The sequence below is a fragment of the Xenopus laevis genome, chromosome 1S, assembly GCF_017654675.1.
Source record: "Xenopus laevis strain J_2021 chromosome 1S, Xenopus_laevis_v10.1, whole genome shotgun sequence".
Taxonomy (NCBI): Eukaryota; Metazoa; Chordata; class Amphibia; order Anura; family Pipidae; genus Xenopus; species Xenopus laevis.
The window spans coordinates 63,701,287-63,725,562 of record NC_054372.1 but is presented as its reverse complement, the minus strand read 5'-3'; the positions used below and the strand labels follow the sequence as shown (position 1 = coordinate 63,725,562).

At 36.8% G+C, this 24,276-nt stretch overlaps 1 protein-coding gene and 1 long non-coding RNA gene across 3 annotated transcripts in view; one reads left to right on the top strand and one right to left on the bottom strand.

Annotated features, from left to right (window-relative positions):
* rap1gds1.S (RAP1, GTP-GDP dissociation stimulator 1 S homeolog) overlaps window positions 1-24,276 on the top strand; it is a 74,785-nt gene that overhangs the window by 15,061 nt on the left and 35,448 nt on the right. For both annotated transcript variants that reach the window (XM_018238907.2, NM_001095297.1), the window contains 2 exon segments: window positions 15,895-16,017; window positions 20,903-21,028. In XM_018238907.2, the coding sequence (XP_018094396.1) occupies window positions 15,895-16,017; window positions 20,903-21,028 (249 nt within the window).
* On the bottom strand, window positions 3,226-4,922 carry LOC121399315. Its single transcript, XR_005964906.1, has 3 exons — window positions 4,824-4,922; window positions 4,378-4,454; window positions 3,226-3,381 (listed from the first exon to the last, which is right to left on the bottom strand). It is a non-coding gene; the product is annotated as an uncharacterized LOC121399315 (long non-coding RNA).

Sequence of the window (24,276 nt, the reverse complement as noted above, 5' to 3'; positions counted from 1 at the left end):
TTTAGATTCTAGCCGACGGGAAGGCTTTTCAGGGAGATTAGTCATCCGAAGAAGAGGAAATTTGTCGCCAGGCAACTAAATCTCGCCGCATCTGACTTCCACATAGTGTGTTTGAAACGGCTCTTCTCAGGGCATGGAAAGCCTCAAAGAGTTCTTCTCAGGACTCTGAAGTAACTGCCACATAAGTGGGTATTCCCCTCAGCACCTCAGAGATAAAACCTTGTGAAATATTATGTGAAGTTGCTCCTGGCTGGCAGGCTGTGTGTATCACTGTGTCCTACAAATAAACCCCTCAACCTCTCCTCTGTGTAGGATTGTGGCTCAGGGAAGGGCCCAGGGAGGGGTCTCACAACCCAGTCTGTCCTGACCCCAGTCATAGTGTATGTGCTCTCCCCTGTAGCCCAGACACAGGACTCCTGTAGCACCACAAGGAACAAAATCACAGCTAGATTTCCTATATGAATAGGAGAGGGGCTGAATAGAAATAATAAAAAGTAATGATAAAATGTGTTTTTTAGACGGGGTCGTGACCACCACTTGAGGGTGGTAAGAGTCAGAAGAAGAAGGGCAATAATTAAAAAAAATCTGTAAACGATACATAATGAAGGCAAATTGGAAAGTTGCTTAGAATTGGCCATTCTATAACATACTAAAAGGTAACTTTAAGGTGAACCACCTCTTTAAAGTGGATCTGTCACCCATACACAAAAATCTGTATAATAAAAGTAATTTTGAAATTAAACATGAACTCCAATTTCTATTTTTTATTAAAGCATTCAAAGCTGTTGTAAGCTCATTTAAAAATCTCAGCTGTCAATCAAATATTGTCTGCCTCTAACAATTATTTTCACTTTCCATTCAGCACTTACTAGATGTCACTGCTCTCCCCACATTCCCCCCGGTCTCTTCACCATTTAATTGTGTAACCAAGGCATGGGGTTGGACATCGGGTCCCCCATTCTGGTGCACAAACAAGATTCTGAGGTGATGCAAGGCTTGTCTTAATAACAGTGTCCACAAAATGGCTCCTGCCTGCTTGCTGTAATTATGAATTCCCAGACTGAAGGAAACAAGATTCCTGGGACACTTGTACCCCCTGTCTCCCCCTGATGCCTGCCCTGGCAAAACGTGTCACTTCACTCACATGGGGAATATATATTTAACTTATATGTGGGCTGGGAGTGTGTTTTAGTTACCATTGGGGGGTTAAGACTACCATAGAAACGAGTAAGGAAAGCATGCTATTGGTCAGGAGTCACATTCTTGGCTCACAGAATGGTGAAAACTTTTTTTGCACAGTCTGTGAGAAATGCCATGGTGTAAAGATAAGGAACATCGTGCAAACAAATAATACTTATTTAAACAAATGTATTTTAAATTGGACGTGAGGCGTCCATTTTTATTTGGTATTTGTAGATTGGACTTCACTCCTTTCAATGAATTAGCCAGGTGCAAGTAAAAGTCCCTTGATGTTCTCCATAGGTTGTCCGTCCGTAACTGGAATAATTCATGAACATCACTCTGGCTCTGTTTTTCTATCCATCTCTTAGATCCGTCCTCCTTTTATGCCATTTTCCATAGGTATACTTCTTCAGGTTTCCGTTTCTGAAGATTCTGAACATACTGGATAATCTAATTCCTTTAAGGCCATGTTGGTTTCATTTAACAGCTGTAATGTCAATTCTGGTGGTTCCAATGCAATTCCTTCAGTGCAGATCTCTGGAACTTTTATTTTACCAACAAATGGAGGCTGGACTTCTTTTTTCTGTAAAGCCTCCCAGTCTAATCCCTAGAAAAGAGGAGAAAGAAAACGGCAATTACAAGCAATTCTGTGCTTGTAAAATAAATCCAGATGGGCCAGAGTAAAACTGTACAGAGGATGTGAGTAATATCAAATAAAAGGCATAAACAGAGGGACTTGCATCAATCACTTCAAACATGGAGGCTAATCAAGATGCCTAAACAACTTACCTCAAAGAAATCACTTTTCTTTACATCCTCAGCACCATTCATGTCAGACCCAAGGCGACGATATGGGGTTTTGGTCAGTAGCTGCAAAAAAGAAATAACATACAAATTAAAACTAATTAAACAATACACAGACAGCATCGTTTTAGCAACAAGTTAAGATTATAAGTGGGTTCCAGACCATTCAAATCTAAAGGGATTTGTAACCTATAGAACTGAAGACTTGACCACCACAATGTTCTCAAAGGGTGAATAATTTATGAGTTGGACCTTTTGCTATAGGCTGGACATTCAGAAATAGTAACTGTACATATATTTTATTTAATGGAAGAATAAAATGCTAAACAGAAACAGGTATGGCATCTGTTATCCAGAAATCTTAAATTACGGGAAGGCCATCTCCCATAGACTCCATTTTAATCAAATAATTAATTAATTTTATTAAATGATTTTCTTTTTTCAGTATAAGTATGGGGTCTGTTATCCGGAAACCTGTTATCCAGAAAGTTTTAAATTATTTGAAGGCCGTCTCCCATAGACTCCATTTTATCCCAATAATCCAAATTTTTAAATAGGATTTCCTTTTTCTGTGCAATAATAAAACAGTAGCTTGTACTTGATCCCACCTAAAATATAATTAATCCTTATTGGTGGCAAAACAATCCCATTGGGTCTATTTTATCTTTAAATGATCGTTAGGCTGATTTAATTATATAGATGCAATTTACACTAATCTGGAAAACCCTGGTCCCAAGCATTCTGGACAACAGGTCCCATGCCTATACAAACATTTCCATGGCACAGACCTGATTCCCTGAGGATGATTATTTTTTTAATTCCCCAAATTGTCTAATTTTTGGCAGGTTTAATCCACCTAGTAAATTGGCCAGGAATTCCAGGGAAATCGGGGAAAAAGAGTATAATATAATTTGATAATATGAATGTAAAACTGTGTGTCTAACAGTAAGGACAAATATAAGCGTTGGTGTGAGTGATAATGGAAGGGGCCGTCTCACATTGCACATTAGAACTCACTTGTGTTATTATATTGTAGATTTCCGGGGTTAGGGATGGCGGATATATCGGCTCTTCGTAGACAATGTTATGAATAATTTTATCAGCGTCATCTGTAAAGGGTATCTGCAATACAAAAACAACACTAGGGTTTTCTAGGGAATTAACTTGCAATTGACTTGTTTCTAGGATTAAGTCCATAACCCCAATAAATCAATGGGCAAACACCATGGAATCTATTGAAGTGCACTTACCTGACTGAAGCGCATTAAATAAATGCACACTCCCAATCCACACCAGTCCACTGATCTTGTGTAGGGATATACTGTGTAAACATTTCCGGGGCCATATACGGCAAAGTTCCACATTGAGTTTGGCTTCAGTCTGTAAAACTCATTCCTGAAGCAGAAAATAAAACGTCATTCAAGTTGGATCATTTCTACATTTATTTTCCTTTATTTATAGAGTGTGAACATAGTTGATCATTTTTATTGGTCTCTGCCCCTGAGTCACAGGCATGATACACAAACTAGTTTCAATTAAGTTACAATGAACTTGCATGTAAGGGGGTACATTTCAACTGAGGGACAAAACTGGGGGAAGTTGAGGAAACGGGTATAACTATAGAGGAAGCAGACCCTGTAGCTGCAGGGGGGGCCAGGAGGTATAGGGGCCCCATGAGGCTCTAATTTATATACAATTTCAATAAATATTGGTAAAATAGATCAACCTCTAGATATTTTTGGGGCCTTAAAAATAATTTGCTATAGGGCTCAGTAATATCTAGTTACACCACTGGGAGGAAACCAACACAGATACAGTAGTTATGTGCGAGTCGGGTTTTTCCCGATCCGCTGCCCCCTTCCCTTCCACCACCTGCACCACCCGAGTCCGACTTCAGACTTCCCTTCATAGACCCACCCACACCAGCAATAACATCACAAACAGGGTAGGGCGACCAGGCATGCAGCTATAAAGCCGAAAGCCGCAAAGGGGGGTGAGAGGTTGGCCTGAACTCAACCCGACCTGTGGGACCCGCGGGTATCGGGCCGGGCCACACGCCACTAAGACACAGGGAAAATGTACAAATTCCAGTAGCAGTTCTACCTCTGCTCATCATGCCGCCTTAAAATGACTCTATTAATTGGACACATTCATTTTCCAAGTAATCATGTGTTTTTTTCTTACAAGTGACATATACATAGAAGTACCATCGCCACGTCCTTTATTGTCTTGAAATAACATGAGAGTGTGATTGGAAAGTTGTGTTTGTGTGTCAGAGGCAGATACATCACTCGTTGTTGTGTTCATTTGCTAATCCATTTGGTTTGAACAAATTGAATAAATCCCCCTATCTAGAGTTTAGTGCTATGGAATTATAACTAGAAATCTTACCTTCTTTGCTAATGCCAAAGTCAGTAATTTTGGCGTATCCATCTCTATCCAGTAATACATTTTCTAGTTTTAAATCCCTGCAAGGAAAACAAATGAACATTTTAAAATGAAACTAAATAAAAACATTTCTATTAAGTAGAAAGAAGCTAAATAAGGCAGAAATGTCAAAGACTTTGGGGACGCGGCTGTGTAATTAGGGTCAGACTGGACCTGTGGGGCAATGGCAAACCCAGACCTATTCCTTCTGCCACTCCCTGGTCTCCTCTACTGACCCCTATCCTATCATGATTAGACATAAAAGAGCTCAGGGACCAGGGGAGGAGGTTGTGACTGGGGCAGGGGACTGGGAGAGGGGGTTGTGGCCGGGGCTGGGGGATTGTGTGGGATGCCCTGGTTGATCCCAGACCCTCAGTCCAACGCTGTGTGTAACGTTCAGTAGTACTTACCTATGGGTGATGTTCCTATCATGCAAAAACTGCAGCCCAAGTACAATACAGGCGGGATAAAATCTGTAAAGATAAAAAAAACACAAATATATAAGAGTAATTCATTTATGGCAGTTATTCCTGAACGTAAATATTCAGCAGGTCATTGTCTGTGTCACCTTCTTACGGAGCACCTAGACTGGGATATTAATGGTAGGGAAATCTTTCTTAAATCCTCTAGAGCACAGCCATTCTCTTTCTTCCCACTGAATAAATGGAGGGCTGGGTTTTACTTCTTGGGATCTAGATATTCTTATAAAAATGTTGGTGACAGTTTTCCTTGGGCCATGAATGATCAAAGCATTTTCCTGTCGACTGATCTTATTATGGAATTAATTCCCAGGGAAATACTGGAAGTACAAAAAGTTCCAGCTTGTCTAGTGGGAAAGAAGCAATCTCCCATGCACTTTCTATGGATATCTCAATGACAATGGTGCTATTTAGGTGCAATGGTGAGAATAACTTAAGGATAAAACCTGCCACCTTCCCTAAAACTCCCAGTGGTGCTTACCTTCTTCTTTCCTGTGACATTCCGTTTCTGACCAAATGGGATGCCACGTCTCCCCCTTCTACAAACTCCATAGCCAGGCAGGTATAATGTTCCGTAGAGAAAGAGGCGAATAATCTTGTAAGGAAGTGGCAATTTTCCTTCTTGGCCAATAGCAGGATGCGTTGCTCTCGGAGAACACTGGCAAAGAAATAACATCAGTTTCAATACAGGAGAATCATACACAGGACTAGTTCTACAACTGAGACTGGGGCAGAGCCTTTAACGGGGAGGCCCGTTTATAAAGAAACCCCCCCCCCCAATATATAATTTATTAACTCAAAGTAATGGCTTTGTGGTTTATAGTTCCATAGCTGTATTAAGTATCAAATACAATTCAAATATAAACCCACCTGTGACAATTATGATGTGATCCCCAAAATTAATAAACATGAATTTATGTATAGCCTTTTCCTATTTTAAAAGCATCACATGTCTAAAACTACAGGGCAGCAAATGATATATAATTTTATGGAAAAATATAATATTATTTAAAGCCTTAAATTCAGTCTTTAAAGGAGAACTAAAGCTTAACTAAAGAAGTAGCTAGAAATGTTGTACATGATGTTTTGTGCTTCTGTACCAGCCCAAGGCAACCACAACCCTTTAGCAGTAAAGATCAGTGTCTCCAAAGATGCCCCAGTAGCTCCCCATTTTCTTTTCTGCTGATTCACTGCACATGCTCTGTGCTGCTGCCACTTACTGAGCTTAGGGTCCCACTCACAAAATACAGTACACATAGAATAGAAATGTCACAATATAAGGCTGCTTAGAAATAAATACAGATAATTACTACATGGCAGCACAAAAACCCTGTAGCGTCGGCTTATATTACAGACCAACCTAATTTTCTGATGGATAATTTGTGATGACCCCTAATCTTAGCTTCTCAACAGCTGCTCAGAGCCCACTGAGCATGTGAGTACAGTGAGTGTTACAGACACTTTCCAAGATGGTGACCCCCTGTGACAATTTTGAAGTCCTGGATCATTGCTGCTATTGACAAGCTGAAACTTTAGGCTGGTGCAATAAGTTCACTATATAAAATATGGCATTTTTAGGATTTGGTTCTCGTTTAAGAATATCTCACCCAGCAAACGCCGTAGGTTCATCCATATAAAAGCTTTCAATAGTCTTAATTGCAACGGCCCTTCCTGTTTTTCTGTAGTTTGCCTTATAGACCTGAAATGAAAAAGTGCAGCGTTTAAACACAATGCATGTTTCATCTTACATACAATTAAATGAATTAGCAACAAGAGTTCCTCATGTAGATTACTTGTCTGTAATGCATATCTGCAAAACTGGTATTTTAGGGGTTCAGTTAATGACAGTTTGCACTGGGCCTAGTAATCCATAGTAACTTATAGCCACCAGGGGATACTGAACATTATGCAGACTTTTGATGTCCCCCATAATGTGCCAAAAGTGTAGGAGTAGGATGTTATGCTATATATTGCTCACGTGTTTCAAGTCCAAGAGGGTTATTTACTAAAGTCCGGTTGGGCTTTTTGGTGCAAAACTCAAATTAAATTGGTATTTATTAAAGTCCAATGCTGCAAAAAGTTTGAATCCAAAAATCTGGCATCTCAGACCTTTATTTTATCAATGGGAGAGGTCCCTATCCTATTTGGAAGTTTATGTGGTCTGCACTGAAATTAGCCCAAAAATCTATTTCAGGCAACAATCTGAAAAATGTGGGCTTTTCATGAAAAAGGCAAAAAGAATTGCACGATTCGGGTTTTCGATTTAATCAAGTTTTTCCCCAGTCCAATTAAATTGTGCTTTTTCAATAATAAATTAGGATTCTAGTTTGGTTGAACTTTTTTTATCTAAGTAATTGGAAAAATTTGGATTTAAGTAAATAACCCTCCAAGTGTAAAACCCCTGAGTATGTTCATAAAGATCTATCGTATTTAAAGGCAAAGTAACTCACCTTTCCATATGATCCCTCACCAAGAAGTGACTGGATGTTGAAGTCATCAATAGATGGTGGGGTTACGCACACAAGCCTGAAAGCAAATAAATACACTTGATTAACCCTTTTGTTTGTTTCACTGGTAGAACTTTCACAGTTCTAGACTAAGAATCCTTTGTATAACAGGCAATCTAATGGAACATATATCCACCATCAACAAGACCTCATGCAATAAGCCATCCAAAATGGACACCAAGAAAGCAACAGACAGATCTTATATCCATACCTTGTGTGGTTCAGGGCAGTATCAATGCTTTGGATCGTAGTATCAAAGCGAGTATTCTAGGGAGGAGAAGGGAATACCATTAATTTAGGCTCATGATGTCATTGAAGAATAAAATCTCCTGGAAGTTTGTTTTAAAATATCAAATATGAAGACTTACCCTCTGGTTCTCAGGATGAGCAAAGCTTAGAAGTCCTGTAAAAGAAAAAAAAAGAAATGGTTCAGTAAGAAGCTGCTGCAACCACCAGAAGTGAAGTCTGTAGCGTAACTAGATGGTATTGGGCCCCACAGCAAATTAATCTTAGGGCCCCCAACATATACAGATTTTGTCCTGTTTTACCAATATATGTTGAAATTGATCATTAATTAGGGCATCATGGGGCCCCTTTACCTACTGGCCTCCCTGCAGCCATAGGATCTGCTTCCTCTTTAGTTACACCCCTGCCTAAAGGTTACGCCCCTGCCTAAAGTCTGTAGGTTTCTTGGCTACACAGGACTTCTGTCCAGGAGGGGCTGATCCCAATCCTATACCTGCACCTTCCATATACTTAAAGTTTAACTGCTCTGTGATGTGAATATATATATATGGAGTGTGGAAATGGAGATCTCTAGCCCAATATATATTTAGTATAGGGATCTAACTGTGATGATCATTGTGTTCGGAAAGCAGAATAAAACTCAGAATAACAAATATTTCTTTTAAAAAACTGCACCTGGAGGGGTCAGAGCTATTCTCTCGCTATCTATCCTTTCTACATTTTCCATCTTCTCTTCTTCATTTCTATCTCGATTCACTGAATAAAATTCTGCCCTCTCTTCTTTTTTTTTCATCTGCCTCCGGAGCAAACACTGAGAAGAGTATCTCGTCCCTATTAGAGTCCTATTCGAATGAATAAAATACAATGTTTTTAGAGAAAATAAAATGTTAATCATTATGATTCTTTAATTTGACTTCCATTAATGTAAGATGCAAGTTGTGTTTGAAATATTCCAAAACATTTCGTTTCATTTATCTCTGCATCATTCACTACAAAGGTTTCATAAGTCAGAATTGTAAAAATATATCTTTCTAACCCCACTGTCAAATCACTTACAGTCCCCATTTCTTGGTAAGGTAATGTAATATATAGGGATGTACCTAATCCAGAATTCAGTTCGGGATTCAGCCAGGATTCAGCTATTTTCAGCAGGATTCGGATTCTGGGGAATCCTTCTGCAATGCCGAAACAAATACAAATCCTAATTTGCATATGCAAATTAGGGGTGGGAGGGAAATCATGTGACTTTTTGTCACAATACAAGGAAGTAAAAAATATTTTCCTCTTCCCACTATATGTAAATTAGGATTCTGATTTGGTTCGGTATTCTGCCGAATCTTTCGCAAAGGATTCGGGAGGGGGCCAAATTCAAAATAGTGGATTCAGTGCATCCCTAGTAATATATATATATTGTTTATATAGATGTGATAAAGAGAATACTAGAGTATGTGTAGCACTTGGTGCCATTAAGCCTCACTATTGAAAGAAGTTCTATAGCTTAGTATAAGCAGTAATTTCTGGGTATCACAGCCTAGGATTTTCCCTTACAAACATTAAACTCACCAAATCATTTTGGGCAGGTACTTCATGTTCATTGCTGTAACTTTGCATAAAAGAAGCTGAAATAAAAAAGAACAAATAGAAGTTTACCTACTGAGCATCGATTTCTACCAAATGCTATTAGGAAATGTACAGATGGAATGATTGGAAAACAGAAGAATCTGACATTTAATTGAGAAATTTAAATACTTTCCAGGCATTTGAGGCTGGCAGAACATGTTAAGCCTGCAGTAGCCATAGTGATCATTTATGGGATCTGTTTGTGCAGATTACGTGATTTGTGCTGGACGTATTCTTTTACTGGCAATTCTCAACCAACCAGTCCCCGAGTGGTGCCAGACCAAACCCATCTCTTACATTTCACTTCTATAAATGGGGTTTGGATCATATTTGCTCTTAAAGAAACTTTACCTGGAGCGATCATTCTAATTTGCTCGTGCTCCTCCTCGATCCACTTTCATGAGTATCAGGTTATTGTCAGTACAAAAATAATATAGTGTCAGTAGATTTGTGGTGATGAGTGCATTGACTCAGTTTGTAGTAAGTAGCAGAAAGACTCACTGTACAAAGCTAAAAGTCACTCTAACCCTAATCCTAACCCTATCTTGCAGTTGTAAGACCTGTATAAAGGCAATTTCCCCAGGAGGAAACAGGCTTTTATCCTTCCCAAAAAAGAAACTCACCGGTGGCTCCCAAGCAAGATCTTCATTTTCTATTGAGCAACTTCTCCTTGAATAATCTGGGGGGGAAACAAATAATGGTCATCTCTATGTACCAAACACCATTAGGAACTGTACAGATAAAATGACTGGGCAAAGGGAGAGCCTTTCTTATTGACTAGAGGGTTTTAAAGGCAGAGCAGGACTTGATTTAGTTCCAGGCATTTAATCTGCTATTAGGAAATGATTATGCTGCCTCAGCAAGATACTACTATGGTAGTTCTTTTCAGAAATTAGGTGGAAATGTAACAGGCTTTTGCTGTGGGTAAAGTCTGGCTTATAATATTACTAGCAGTTTTAACAAACAAACAAGCCTTCAAGTAGTGTCAGACCAAGACCCTCTGATCAAGAGAACACATTCTCTGGACACTGTAGTAGAAATATGTATAGAACTTTATAACTGTCATATTACTACTTAGGGCAGGCCAAGACCTTACATTGAGAAATGCTCTTCCCCTGCATTTACAATAATATCCTGTTTCTTACAAACTTTACCTGGAGTGATCAGTCTAATAATGTCTTCCTCGATCCACTCTCTTTCTATGTCATCTAGTGAAATTACTTCAGTTTCATCATCTTCCAGGTAGACAACTGGTGTAAATTCTATGTTGTTGCTACAGACCTATAGAAAGGGCAAATAAAAAAAGAGACTGTTAAGAAAATAAGGAGAAAATAAAACTAAAATTAATGCAACAAGTACACAGTTTTAATACCATGAGAATAATAAAACCACAGTTCATAGTATATGATCCATACTAAGTTCCGCTTATAAGTACCAAGTTATGGAGTCAGTACAACAATAATCCAATATAGTTTATTAATGAATTACAGATAATGCTCCCTATCCCCCACAATGCAGTTCGCTGACCAGTATAAAGACAATAGCAGCCTGGTTCTTTTATGTGATTTAATATCATTATTATTTAGACAAAATTAAATTCTCATGGATATTATTCAATTCTCATGGATATTATTCCATTCTTATCTCTTTTATCATCCTTCCCAAACACAAAACTCACCAGTGGGTTCCAAGCAGGATCTTCATTTTCTATCCAGCACTGTCTCCTAAAAGCCGGTCTAATTATCTCTTTCTCTTCCTCAATCCACTCTCTGTCATTGTCATCAAGCACAATGACTTCAATATCATCATCATCATAAAAAACATGTATAGATGCTACGTTGCTACTAGAGACCTATAGCAAGGGCAAATAAAAAAAGATAACATTAAGCATTAATGGAGAAAATAAAATTGCAATGAATGCAAGAAGCAGACTTACTCAATACCATGAGAATAATAAAACAGTGTCTTATTATCCTTCCCAAACACCAAACTCACCAGCAGATTCCAAGCAGGATCTTCGTTTTCCATCCAGCGATGTCTTCTAAAAGAAGCTAGAGAAAAAGACAAAGACAACTATAAGTCATCAGTTTGTACCAAACACCATTAGAAACTCTACATATTAAATGATGTATTTACATAAATATGATTATGATCATATTTGCCCTCTCTAATCCTAACCTCCTCTTTATAAACATTACCTGGAGTGATGGGTCTAAGTACTTCTATCTCGATCTCCTCACTTTCAGTGTCATCAAGTGAAATGACTTCAATATAGTCATCTTCCTTGTAGCAAACAGGTATAGAGGCAATATCTGTGCTATAGTCCTATAGTGAAGGCAAGTAAACAAAGATAATGTTAAGGCAAGCAGTACATAATTTATGAGCAGAATAAAACCATAGTTATTATCCTTCTCAAACATAAAACTCACCAGTGGGTTTCAGGCAGGATCTACATTTTCCATCCAGCACTGTCTCCTAAAAGGAGCTGGAGAATAAAAAGAAATAGATCATTGTTTAGTACCAAACATCATTAGAAACTATACAGATAAATTGATTGGGCAACTGGATATTGGCCTAAAGGGATTTACAGACAGAGCAGGACTTGATTTAGTTCCAGGTATTTGATGTGCTACCAGGTCATGGTAACTTTGCCATGTACATAAATGGGCTCATGATCAGAGACTCCAATTCTTTACTAATCTTACCTGGAGTGAGCGGCCTAAAGAGCTCTTGCTCATCCTCCATCCATCTTTGACTGTCATCAAGCTTAATGATTTCAATATCTTCCTCTTCCTGGGAAGGAACTGGGAAAACAACAACAAATATATATATATATATATATATTGTAATATTACAGAATGTGTTCTTACAAACATTGAGAATATTGGGTTCTGTGACTGTTCCAATACCAATTTGTTTCCGCCACCATATATATCCCAATTCAGTGAGACCAAGAGCCTTTGTCAAAAGACCACAATCCTTGTTGGTTTTTAGTAAGGGGGTTCTAATACTACAGTAGGAAATATGTATATAAGGACATAACTATCACTGCCTAGAACAGCGCAATCCCTTATATTAGAGTGTATTTAGAATTATATTGCATGTGAGTGATGTATTTAGATGCACTGAGCTGGAAATTAAGCATCTAGGGATACACAATGTTTTAGGCAGGGTTGTGATCATATTTGCTCTTTATTTTTCCTTTAAAATCTTTACCTGGAGTAACTGTTTCTTCCACATCTTCTTGGGGAAATTCTGGTTCATCTGCAAAATCGCTACTGCATTGCTATGGAAGAGACAAGCGAAAGTCACAATTAATCAATTATTGTAATTTGAATATTGTATATTGTATTTGTATATTGTGTTGCTCTTATGACTTAAAGACTTCCACAAACAGTATTGGCTCATGGGCTAAATACCAACCACTAAAGCACTGAGCTCAATAAATGAAAATGCCAATCAGATTCTGCCCTGGAATTGTGTACCGGCTTGTGATTGGCAGATGATTTATGTTCCCATTCCCTAGAAGTTTTCACCCTTACCCTCTTCCTACATCCAAAGAGTCTTGAAATTCTCTTTCTGAGTTTTCTGAGCTTTCCAGGCTTCCTGGTTCCTTCTATAATGTAAAATAGAGAAAAAAAAATCTTTATTTATAGGAATTAATAGATACAGTAGAACAGAAAGTGAATACTGTTATGAAAAGAGTACAATGTAGTTTACATAATAGAAATAAATATATATATATATATATATATATATATATATAGATTCCTTACCAGGAGCTTTCTCAACTGTAGGTTCTGGGCTCAATGATGTTTCTTTCACTTGAATTTCAATGTTGTCCTTAATAAATGAAGAAAAGCAAGAGAAAAAGGCAAAAAATTAAATATAATCCTAAACTGAACAAAAAGGGGCAGATTTATTAAGGGTCGAAGTTTGAGTTGATGGGAGTTTCTAAAAACTCCTATCAATTCCCATAAACTTGAAATTGCGGGGGGGGGGAAAAAATGACCAATTGCAACTTATTAAAAACATTTTTTGATCGAATCCGATTCGAATGTTTTCACCAAAAAAATGAAAAAAATAATTTTTTTTTTTTAAAAAGTCCACTAAAATACAAATTGATTGTAGGAGGTCCAAATCTGAATCGAATTTGAAAAAAATTAGAAAATTCCAATATTGAAATTTATCATGTACTGTCTCTTTAAAAATTCGACTTAGACCATTCGCCGTCTAAAACCTGCTGAATTGCTGTTTTAGCCTATGGGGGACCTCCTAGAACCTATTTGGAGTCAATTGGTGGACTTTGAGAAAAACTTCTTATCGAAATTGATCGAATGTGATTCAGATTCAGCCGATCGAAAACAGACCTATTCGACCAAAAAAATTTGGACTTAATTTCAGTTGGTCATTTTGAATTCAAATTTCAAAGTTTTTTCAATTTGAAATTCAACCCTTGATAAATATGCCCCTAAAATAAACTTGATATTCAAATTTAAAAATTCTAATTTTCAATTCGACCCTTGGTAAATCTGCCTTGTGCACTTATTGATGTCTGTACAATAAACATAGTACATTTATGGGTCAAAGAGTAAAGATATACAGATTTATTCCTGTACAATTGAGTTGAATTAGAATGAATTATGGGCTATTGGTTTGTAGTGAAAGCAAAATGAATGTTGTGCATTGCGTTACTTCCTTTAAATAAATCTTTATAATTTTCATAGAGGAATAGGGACAAGTCTCTATAAGACCATCATGGTGGCTGTACCCTTGTAAATGTCACTGGTCCCTAAATAATACTAAAATTTTAGTCTTACTTATTCCAGGTGCACAGGAAGTATTCCTATTGGCTAAAGATTATGTTAACTAATAACTGAATTCAGATAAACAATGCTAAGAAAATGTTTAAAAGCATCAACATTATGTTATAAAGGAACTACAGTAAAACATCAATTTTAAGTTTTCCCTTATTTTACATTGTTGTTTGTTTGTGATCCCACCTTTATTTTATACATTATACATTTCCCTGATTTCATTAGGTTTTGTTATGGCATATTTATCAAAGGTTGAGTGCAAATTATCCTAGCAACCATGCATTGATTTGAATAAGAGACAGCAATATGAATAGTAGAGGCCTGAATAGAAAGATGAGTAATAAAAAGTAGCAATAACAATACATTTGTAGCCTTACAGAACATTTGTTTTTTTAGATGGGGTCAGTGACCCCAATTTGAAATCTGGAAAGGGTCAAAAGAAGTAGGCAAACAATCAAATAAACTATAAAAAGAAAAAAACAAAGGCCAATTTCCACTTGCCATTGGGGTCAGGAAGGAATTTTTTCCCTCTTGTGGCATAATTGGCACTGGCTTCAGGCTGGGTTTCTTTTTTTTTTTTTTTACCTTCATCCAGCTAAAAAAAGCAGCTATATGATCATGTATTTTAAATTTTGGGGGTTATTTAATAAAAAGTGAATGTTAAATTCTCAAAAAGTTCCACTATAAAACTGGAATTTTTAGAGAAAGAAAACCCTTAAATGTTTTGAGATTTATTATAACCCAAAAAAAAATCTGAAAATCCGCCATCTCAGACTTGTCATGGTCCTGTATAAGTCATGGGGGAGGCACCTATCCCAATTTGAAGTTTTTGTGGTCTGTGCTGGGTTTAGCCAGAAAATCCGACTTCTGTGGGGTTTTTGGGCAAAAACTGCCTGCCCCCTGTGTTCGGGTTTAGCCATCAGCAAAGGTGGCAACCCTAATGTCACCGTGTGCACCTACCCTAAAGGGATTCTGTCATGATTTTTATGGTGTAGTTTTTATTTCTAAATTACACTGCAAATAATTCACTGTAACGTGTATTTTAGTTGTAAAATTGGTGTGTAGGCAGCCTTCTCAGGTCATTTTGCCTGGTCATGTGCTTTCCGAAAGAGCGAGCACTTTTGGATGGAACTGCTTTCTGGCAGGCTGTTGTTTTTCCTATTCAGCGTAACTGAAGAATTCGCAGTGGGGCATGGTTTTTTACTATTGAGTGCTGTTTTTATATCTACCAGGGAGCTGTTATCTTGTTACCTTCCCATTGCTCTGTTGTTAGGCAGCTGGGGGGAAGGGAGAGGTGACATCACTCCAACTTGCAGTGCAGCAGTACAGAGTGACTAAAGTTTATCAGAGCACATATCAAAGTCACATGACTGGGAGCACCTGGGAAACTAACTAATGTCTAGCCCCATTTTGACATTAAATATACTGTAAATAAATTCGTTTGCTTTTTGAAAATGAATTTCATTTTAACTACCTTAAAGGAACAGTAACAACATAAACTGAAAGCGTATCAAAATAATTAAAATATAATGTTTGCTTCCCATGACTTTAATTCCTTATTCAGTTCTATATTTATAGCCCATGGGAATACATTGTAGGGATTTGCATGTATATACCAGAAATACAGATACAACTACCATGTAGAGACTATAGAAGAACATCTTAATAAATATATTTCCCAGCTGTACAGAAAAAAGTATGCTCTCCATCTGTCTTTTATGGGGTTTTTTCAAGTTGCATGATCTTTCAAAGCTGTACAAAAAAGGTGTGCACATCAGGCAGTATTTAACCGCATTATGTATTTTCTTACAGATACAGAGAGCAGTGAAAAGATTCAGCAATCTGGAATTCTTCAACTATTTGCCAGTATTCTGAATTCACAATCATCTTGTGCTTCAAAAGTCGCTCACATAGTAGCAGAGATAGCAAAAAATGGTATGGCTTTACATTTCACTGTTTTGCATTTTATTTGTCATGTTTATGTTTAGGGTTGCCAGCTTTTCTCTGCAAAAAATCCAAACAATCTCTTATCTATCTTTCCTAATAATTATATTGGCAGTTATAACTTTTCGTGGAGGGTAAACAAGGATTCTGCATCCATGAAGCAATGTATCAGGCCTAAAACTTCTAGCAGCTGTATTGCTAATATTTTGCATGTTTGTGGTGGGAGGGGGGGGCGAATGAATTGTCATCTGGAGATAGAGATCAATTTTATAAACTGTGTTGGTATTCCATTAGGAGGAATAAAATTAAAGTCTTAGTGGAGTATAGTTACTGGCTTTCATGTTCTTGCATGGCCCAACCCTGTGAGCCATCAGTTGGTTTCAGTAAATTGTTTGAAGGGCCATACGACACAGATTTCAGCCTGTGGAGCCTGGAATCATCCCCCCCACTCAGTTGCTGGCAGACGCGGCAGATTCCGGCACAGAAACACAAGAATTGTCATTGTGCATTGAAATCTGTACCTGCAGCACACCTGAATAAGTGAAGAAGAGCCGTGGGGCAGCAGATTCTTGGCCTGTGGAGAATCCATGTTGTCCAATTCAGTCCTCCCAACATCTAGCGATAAAAGAAAGTCATATATTTCAGGTGCCAAGCCTTTCATGTGGTTTAATACAAATTGTGATTTATAGGAATTAAGCCATAAGCTCATATGTGCATTTGCTCAATTTAAGACCCAGAAGGATTAATGCACCAACCTCCCATGATTGTGGCCTCATGAAGGATTGCTGTAATATCTGATGAATACCATTAGTAGCATTATGCCTGGATGAGATGAACTGATAAATACATCCCTCCCATTTATACACAATGGACCATTAAAAGACCAATACTGCTCACAGAAGTATGTTAAAAGGGATGAAAATAGGGCTATGCGAACAAAATCAGACTTATCTTAAGAGCTGACTCCAGATAAAAAGCTTAGTATATTAAAATTGAATTCTCAATACATTGAAATGGAATTTTGCTGGCACTTTGTTATTATCCTTATTTTTATTATTAACAACACATGTTTAACTCCAACATATTCCACAGCGTAAAATAAATAGTACATAACAGAGTTCATGGCTCCATGCTGAAATTAGGAGTACTTTTTTTCTATGCCCCTGGTATGTAGATGCTTACTATACATCTATAAACTGTACATATTATATACTCATTGTATTGAACGTGTGTTCTAACATTTTGAAATTAAACTTTTATCTGAGTTTTCTGTTCTAAAGAAATTTTACAATTTTTGCCTTCCCCTCTTTCCCTTGGAAGAAACAGTATTATATTAAATTGAGAGACGATAATAAGCTCTGTATAATTAGTCCTTTCATTTTCTTAATTGTTTTGCCTTGCCTAAGGTTTACATATAAGGGGTAGTTTTTTGGCGGTTTAACTGTGAATGAGATCTGATGTTAATACCATATATTCATATTCATTTTGGTATCTGGAAAAAGTGAAGGCTATTTCCCAATATTTATTTTAAGCAAATAATGCTTTTTTTTTAGTTTGTGAAAAATAGTGATAGTAATGATCCACATGGCGGTAAAACAATGCCATTGTTGTATTGTTTTATTTTTCAAGTATTTTATTAGAATTACGGGATCGTGATCCTAACAGAAAGACCCCAAGTATTTCTGTTCTTCATAAAACAGTAGAGAAAATACATACAATGTTAAGAAAAACAAGTAATTGTCATGTTAATTTTATGTATACATTTTTTTTACTCTGTAGAGATTGATCTAAGATAACTCGATTTTTAAAGTGAAATCCGGGGTCAAGTTATTGGATGTGTTTCGTGCCCTCCTGGCCAATTAATTATAGGCTAGTGAAACAGCCCATAAAGCACACTATTTAAAAGACAAATGGCCAATCACAAACAGTTTAGCAACATCCAATCATATTATACAAAACAAAGAGCTGGCCATAAACAGAATAAAAAACTTTTTGAAGATACAAAACTTAGTAATAGGGATGCACCAGATCCAGGATTCGGTTTATGATTTGGCCAGCATTCGGCCTTTTTCAGCAGGATTTGGATTCGGCTGAACCGAATCCTAATTTGCATAAGCAAATTAGGGGTGGGGAGGGAAATCGTGTCACTTTTTGTCATAAAACAAGGAAGTAAAAAAGATTTCCCCTTCCCACTCCTAATTTGCATATGCAAATTAGGATTTGGTTAGGTATTCGACCGAATCTTTCACAAAGGATTCGGGGGTACGGCCGAATCCAAAATAGTTGATTCGGCGCATCCCTACTTAGTAGAGTAAGTAGTAAGTAGTAAGTAGAAAAAGTTATGAGCATAGATAGCTATAGAAACCAATCCTAACATTCAAGTATAACAACAGACGTCAAGTTGATTCCGTTAGGCTGTCTATTATTGAGGTAGAAGATCCACTTTGTTTCTTTTCTTAATAATTTGGCCACCATAACACCCCCTCTGTGGGGGTAACGGAAAAATATAGAGGTTACTCAAGGGATAATCTCGAAATAGCTTTTAAAAAAGTTGCACAAACAAAAAGTCTTCAAAGTCACAAACAGAAAGAGATATACTCTTTAAGAATTCTAGAACCAAAAACAAATTATCCTTAGCTGACCCACAATGTGTGGACAACAAAGATTCTGTTTCCAGCTCTAAAGAAACACTAGGGAATCTCTCTTGTATTTTGACATATAGGGGCAAATTTACTAAAGAGTGAAGTGACTAACGCTGGTGAAAATTCAGCAGCGTGACGTAATTTTGGGATTTTGCCGATTTACTAACGGGCGCTTGCTTAAATTTGCTAGTGAAGGAAATAGACTCTAGCGCTATTTCATACTCAATGTCAGACAAATTTCTGCTCTGGCGAATGGACATTACTACGCAAATTCACGAAGATGCGGATTTTACTGAACGTTACCTCTTCACCAGATTTGCCTTCACCACCTCAGACCAGGCGAAGTGCAATAGAGTAGATAGGATTTCCTCAAAAAAAGTCCCAAAAAACGCTGGTGACTTTTCAGTTTTTCAGGGTGATAGACTGCAAAGGATCGTAATTTTTTTATAGGGTACCTGGCTTCCCCCCTACATTTCCTTACATATGGCACATTTATTAAAGATTCCGGGCTTGTGTAGTGTAATGTATTTGCTGCAACATATATGTCCACTGAAATTTAAGATCCCACCGTATGCAAATTAGCCAACGCTAGCGCAACCTTGCTTTGCTTGCCGAATTAGCGCTAGCGAAACTTCACCATCATTCGGCACCCTAGATGCAACTTTGCATTTTAGTGAATTAGCGTTTTGCTCGCGTTTTAGCTGGCGAAGTGTGGCAATGTGAGCGAAGCCGTGGCTGGCGAATTTCCTCAGGTTAGTGAATTTGCCCATACGTCTGCAATTTAACACAATACGTAAATTTATCAATAAAAATAGTTATTTTGCAAACAGATCCCGTTTAAATGAAATTCTTGAAGGGAAATGCAAGTTTGTAAGCAGAAGTACCAGAACAATAAGTGATAAAATATCTCCTAGTCTTGTGATAACAAAAAAAGAAAACAGTACATGGTTGAGTTCTATAAGCATGTATAAATGTGGATCCATTCATTGTATTACTTGTAAATGTTAACAGGAAAAAAATGTAATTTGTCTTGCACCAATAAAATGTATTGTAAATTGGTTAAATATCGTATAACCAGTACTAAATGTAACAAACAGTATGTGGGTCAAATTAAGCAAGCACTAAACAACAACACTTGAATAATAGTAAGTACTAATGAAAAATGCACTACAGCAATTGCAAAACATTTTTCTAACTGTTCTAATAGGCCACTTACTTATTTTTCAGTTACGGGTATAGAAAGGCTGATCCCAAGCCCCAGAGGGGGCAATACGGTGGCCAGATTATTAAGAATCTGTCAATACTAGGCAGCCTATAAGATGTAATATTGTTCGTTTATAAAACGTTTTTAAGTGGCATTTCTTACATGAATTCAACAGGTTTTAACTGGAGTACTTTTGGATTCTGATTTTAGCAGCTTTGGAGCATAATAATTCTCGAAAACATGTGGGCTTTTTTTCTCTCTCAAAATTCAGATTTTAATTTTAAGCTCTCAAAACCTATATCCGAATATATTATGCTATATTCACACTAAAGGCCCACAGAACACACATCATTATATAGTATTTATGCAGTGCTATTCACACTGAATACCCCAAAAGAGATAGTTGTATGTAAGGGGACATTTTTTTCTAGGGCTACATAGCCTCAGCTGGGTTGTCTCCAGGAGATGTGCACTAATGGGACAGCTGTCCAGCAAATTCTACTGATGAGCCATATAATTGATATACAGTAAATACATGGGTGCAAAAAATTTGTTCATCTGACCACAGAAGTAAATGTATTAGATCAAAGTAACATAATGGTTAACATTGCTGCCTCACAATGGTCTTGTTTCATATAAAATTGAATTTGTGTATTTATGTAGGACTGCCTCAGGCAAATTTGATGCTAATGAAACATTTAAATGAACTGTTCAGTGTAAAATAGTCGTGTTCTGGCTATTATGTTACACATCTGTTCACTCCAGCCTTTATAGATTTATTTTTGGCTAACTTTTTTTGCACAGCCTATCTATTTATATTTTATTTTTACACTGAGTCATTCCTTTAATGAAAAACATTTTATTTATACAGTACCATTATATTGCAAATTGTAATTATAATGGTCTTTTGTTGGAACGAGGTTTGTAAAAATCAAGTAAGTAAGATTTGATATTAAGCGTAGCAGTTTGCTCATTAATACAATTTGAATATTTTGAAGTCAATAAATTTTACTGTAAAATTTCTTTTCAGAATTAATGCGTATACCATGTGTAGAAGCTGATTTAATTCCACCACTGGTGCAGCTTCTACACTCTAAGGATCAAGAAGTTTTACTGCAAACAGGAAGAGCTCTTGGAAATATATGCTATGATAACCGTAAGTATGTTTAACAGTTTTTATTTAGTAGTATTTCGGTTTCTATTTAGACTTCTATTTATAGCTAAATTAAAAACAACACGTCTCACTTTTAACAGGCTTGAATTGTTTGTGATGTTCAAAAACAGCTGTGTGATTGGTGATTTGTTGAAATGCTTTACTTTGGGTTTGTCATCCCATATGGGGTACAAAGTATGGATTAATCAAATCTATATTGTTTGGATTTTGTTATATACTGTATCTTCCACAAAATTATAAAAATACTTATCTTTAAAATTTGATCAGAAATTCAGTAGATTTGTAAGAAAAACGAAACATAACTTTAATGGTCGACATTTTATTTAGCAGAACACAAGGCTTTGGTGGAATCAAACCCTGCAATAAGTGCCAGGATATAGCAGAATCCTGAACCAAACTGCATTTATTGCATCTGTAGTAGATATTCTGATGGATTTGCTGATCCCATTTGGGTTATTTTATTTCCTCTTTTAAGCACAATGGTTAATATATTTAAATCTGCTAATCTATTTACTAATACTGGTATGAAGTAGTATTGGTATAAAGAAACTAAAGCGAATACGATGTGGGGGTGCTGTTGGTGATGGTTAATTTACTGTTTCTGGGCCAATTTGCATCAAAGTTGTAACCCACTACAGTCTGTATATTGCATTGATCAGTCTATTGCAGGTAAAAGGAAATGTATTATTGATTGCCGTTGGTTACTACATTAGCGCAGGTTTGCCCACTGCTAGAACACGAGTTCAGAGTTGTCTTGGGAGGATCTGGTTTGACACCTACCACTAGAAAAATATCTGTGCACAACTAATATACGGCAGGCTCTTGTTACAGGCCATCCAGAAGGAGTGTGAGAGTTACAGGAAAAGGTTCTGTACTTGTAAATGGATTTTTCTTGCCCAGCATTCAGGTGGAACTGGAAATTATAATGAAAATCTTGTAATGTGAATAAGGTATAACATATTAACAAATGTTGTATTTGACCTACATTTTAGAACCATTTAAGATTTATGAATGTGTTTTACTACTTCTAAACAAGCCCAACCTGGACACCCGGATGCCTGTCTTGGCTGGAGAGTATCAGTGCCAGCGTATCTCCTAATAATTTTGATCATGCTTGGCCAGGCCCAGTTATAAGCAGCCCTGAACATTAGAATTTGTTAATGTTGGGTCCATAAATAAAATATGTCCCATCTAAATAGGGATATTTAGGAAGTATTGGTGTATTAAAGGTAAGCTATACCCCCCCCCCCCAAACAATGTAGGTCTCTATAAAAAGATATTGCATAAAATAGCTCATATGTAAAACCCTGCTTCACGTAGTTTTCCTTTAAATGTTGTGATGGTGTTTTACTCAAGGCAGGGCTACCATAGAAGTAATGAATTTCTTCTGATATGGGCCTCAAAAAGAAAAATGTTTACAAATCCTTAAATTCAACAATTCCAATTTGAACTAGGTAGCAGTTCTGTTAATTGTAAGGCTGATACACTGCCAAGCAATCTAAATTGTAATCCAGTGGATATGTATAAATGCAACTATTAAAGGGAACAGACTGGTATTAGTAATAGCATGTAATGCTCTTTTGCACATGTATTTAAATTGTGCTCTAAGGGGGAATTGGCAAACAAAGGAAAGTTCCCTCACAGTAGTGTCCCTTTAACTAGATCAAATTAATTTAGTTGTGTCATTTTGTAGCAATTGCAACCAATGGATATTTTGCTTATGGATGCCTAGCCCTCGTCACCTCTTTACATTTTTTTCCTTGCTTATACAGCAAACTGGTATCTAACTGTGCATTAGCTGGAAGCATTATCTTGGTTTTCCCAATTTTAATTAAATTTCAGTTCTTCTTATTGAATTCAAACATACTGTATCTAGTTCTGCACCTCAAGGAACAAGAAATTATACTTTTTAATATAAATCTTTTTTGTAGTTTGAATGCTTATTTTTTTTTTTAGTTTGAAACTGTATGTGAACACCTCACACCTTTCCATCTGTCAGTGTATCAGGTTATACTGCAAATGTCTATGGAGTAATTATAAATATGTAAAGGTGTGCATATAGTTAAGTGACTGAGTTAAGTCAAATTAGTTATTCTGGAAGGTACACATCTTTGCATAATACATGGATGAGCCCGTGGCACATACAAATAGTAACAAATATTTAGTGGTTCAGTCCGCCTGAGAACTTTGTTGATTAAACAAGCACACAGTATAAAGATATATCAAGTGAAAAATACTTCATACAGTGGAAACTAGCATTACAGTCATATGAAAAAGTTTGGCAACCCCTCTTAATTCTTTGGAGTTTTGTTTATCATTGGTTGAGCTTCTTTTTTTTTTTAGCAACTTCTTTTTAATATATAACATGCTTTATGGTATTTCAGCAGTGACATAAAGTTTATTGGATTAACAGAAAATATGCAATATGCATCATAACAAAATTAGACAGGTGCATAAATTTGGGCACCGCAACAGAGATATTACATCAATACTTAGTTGAGCCTCCTTTTGCAAATGTAACAGCCTCTAGATGCCTCCTATAGCCTTTGATGAGTGTCTGGGTGGAGGTATTTATACCATTCCTCCATACCAAAATCTCTCCAGTTCAGTTAAATTTAATGGCTGCCGACTATAGACAGTCTGCTTCAAATCATCCCACAGATTTTCGATGATATTCAGGACGGGCGACTATGACGCCCATTCCAGAATATTGTACTTCTCCCTCTGCATAAATGCCTTTGTAGATTTCAAAGTGTGTTTAGGGTCATTGTCTTGTTGGAATATCCAACCCCTGCGCAACTTCAACTTTGTGACTGATGTTCCAGTTGTTTTAGAATTACTTATATTAGATATACCATGACTTAGATGAATGAATATCTTCATAGTCATTATCTTGAAGAATTTGTTGATATTGGGTTGAATTCGTCCAACCCTCGACTTTAACAAGTGCTCTAGTCCCTTAACTAGCCACACAGCCTCACAGCATGATGGAACCTCTACCAAATTTGACAGTAGGTAGCAGGTGTTTTTCTTGGAATGCAGTGTTTTTCTTCCGCCATGCAAAGCGCTTTTTGTTCTGATCAAATAACTCAATTTTTATCTCATCAGTCCAAAGCACTTTGTTCCAAAATCACTGTGTCAACAGTACACTATGCTAGATTTCAGCATTTCAGCAGTGATTTTGTAAATTTATTTATATAACACTGCTGAAGCCTTTTTCATATATTTGT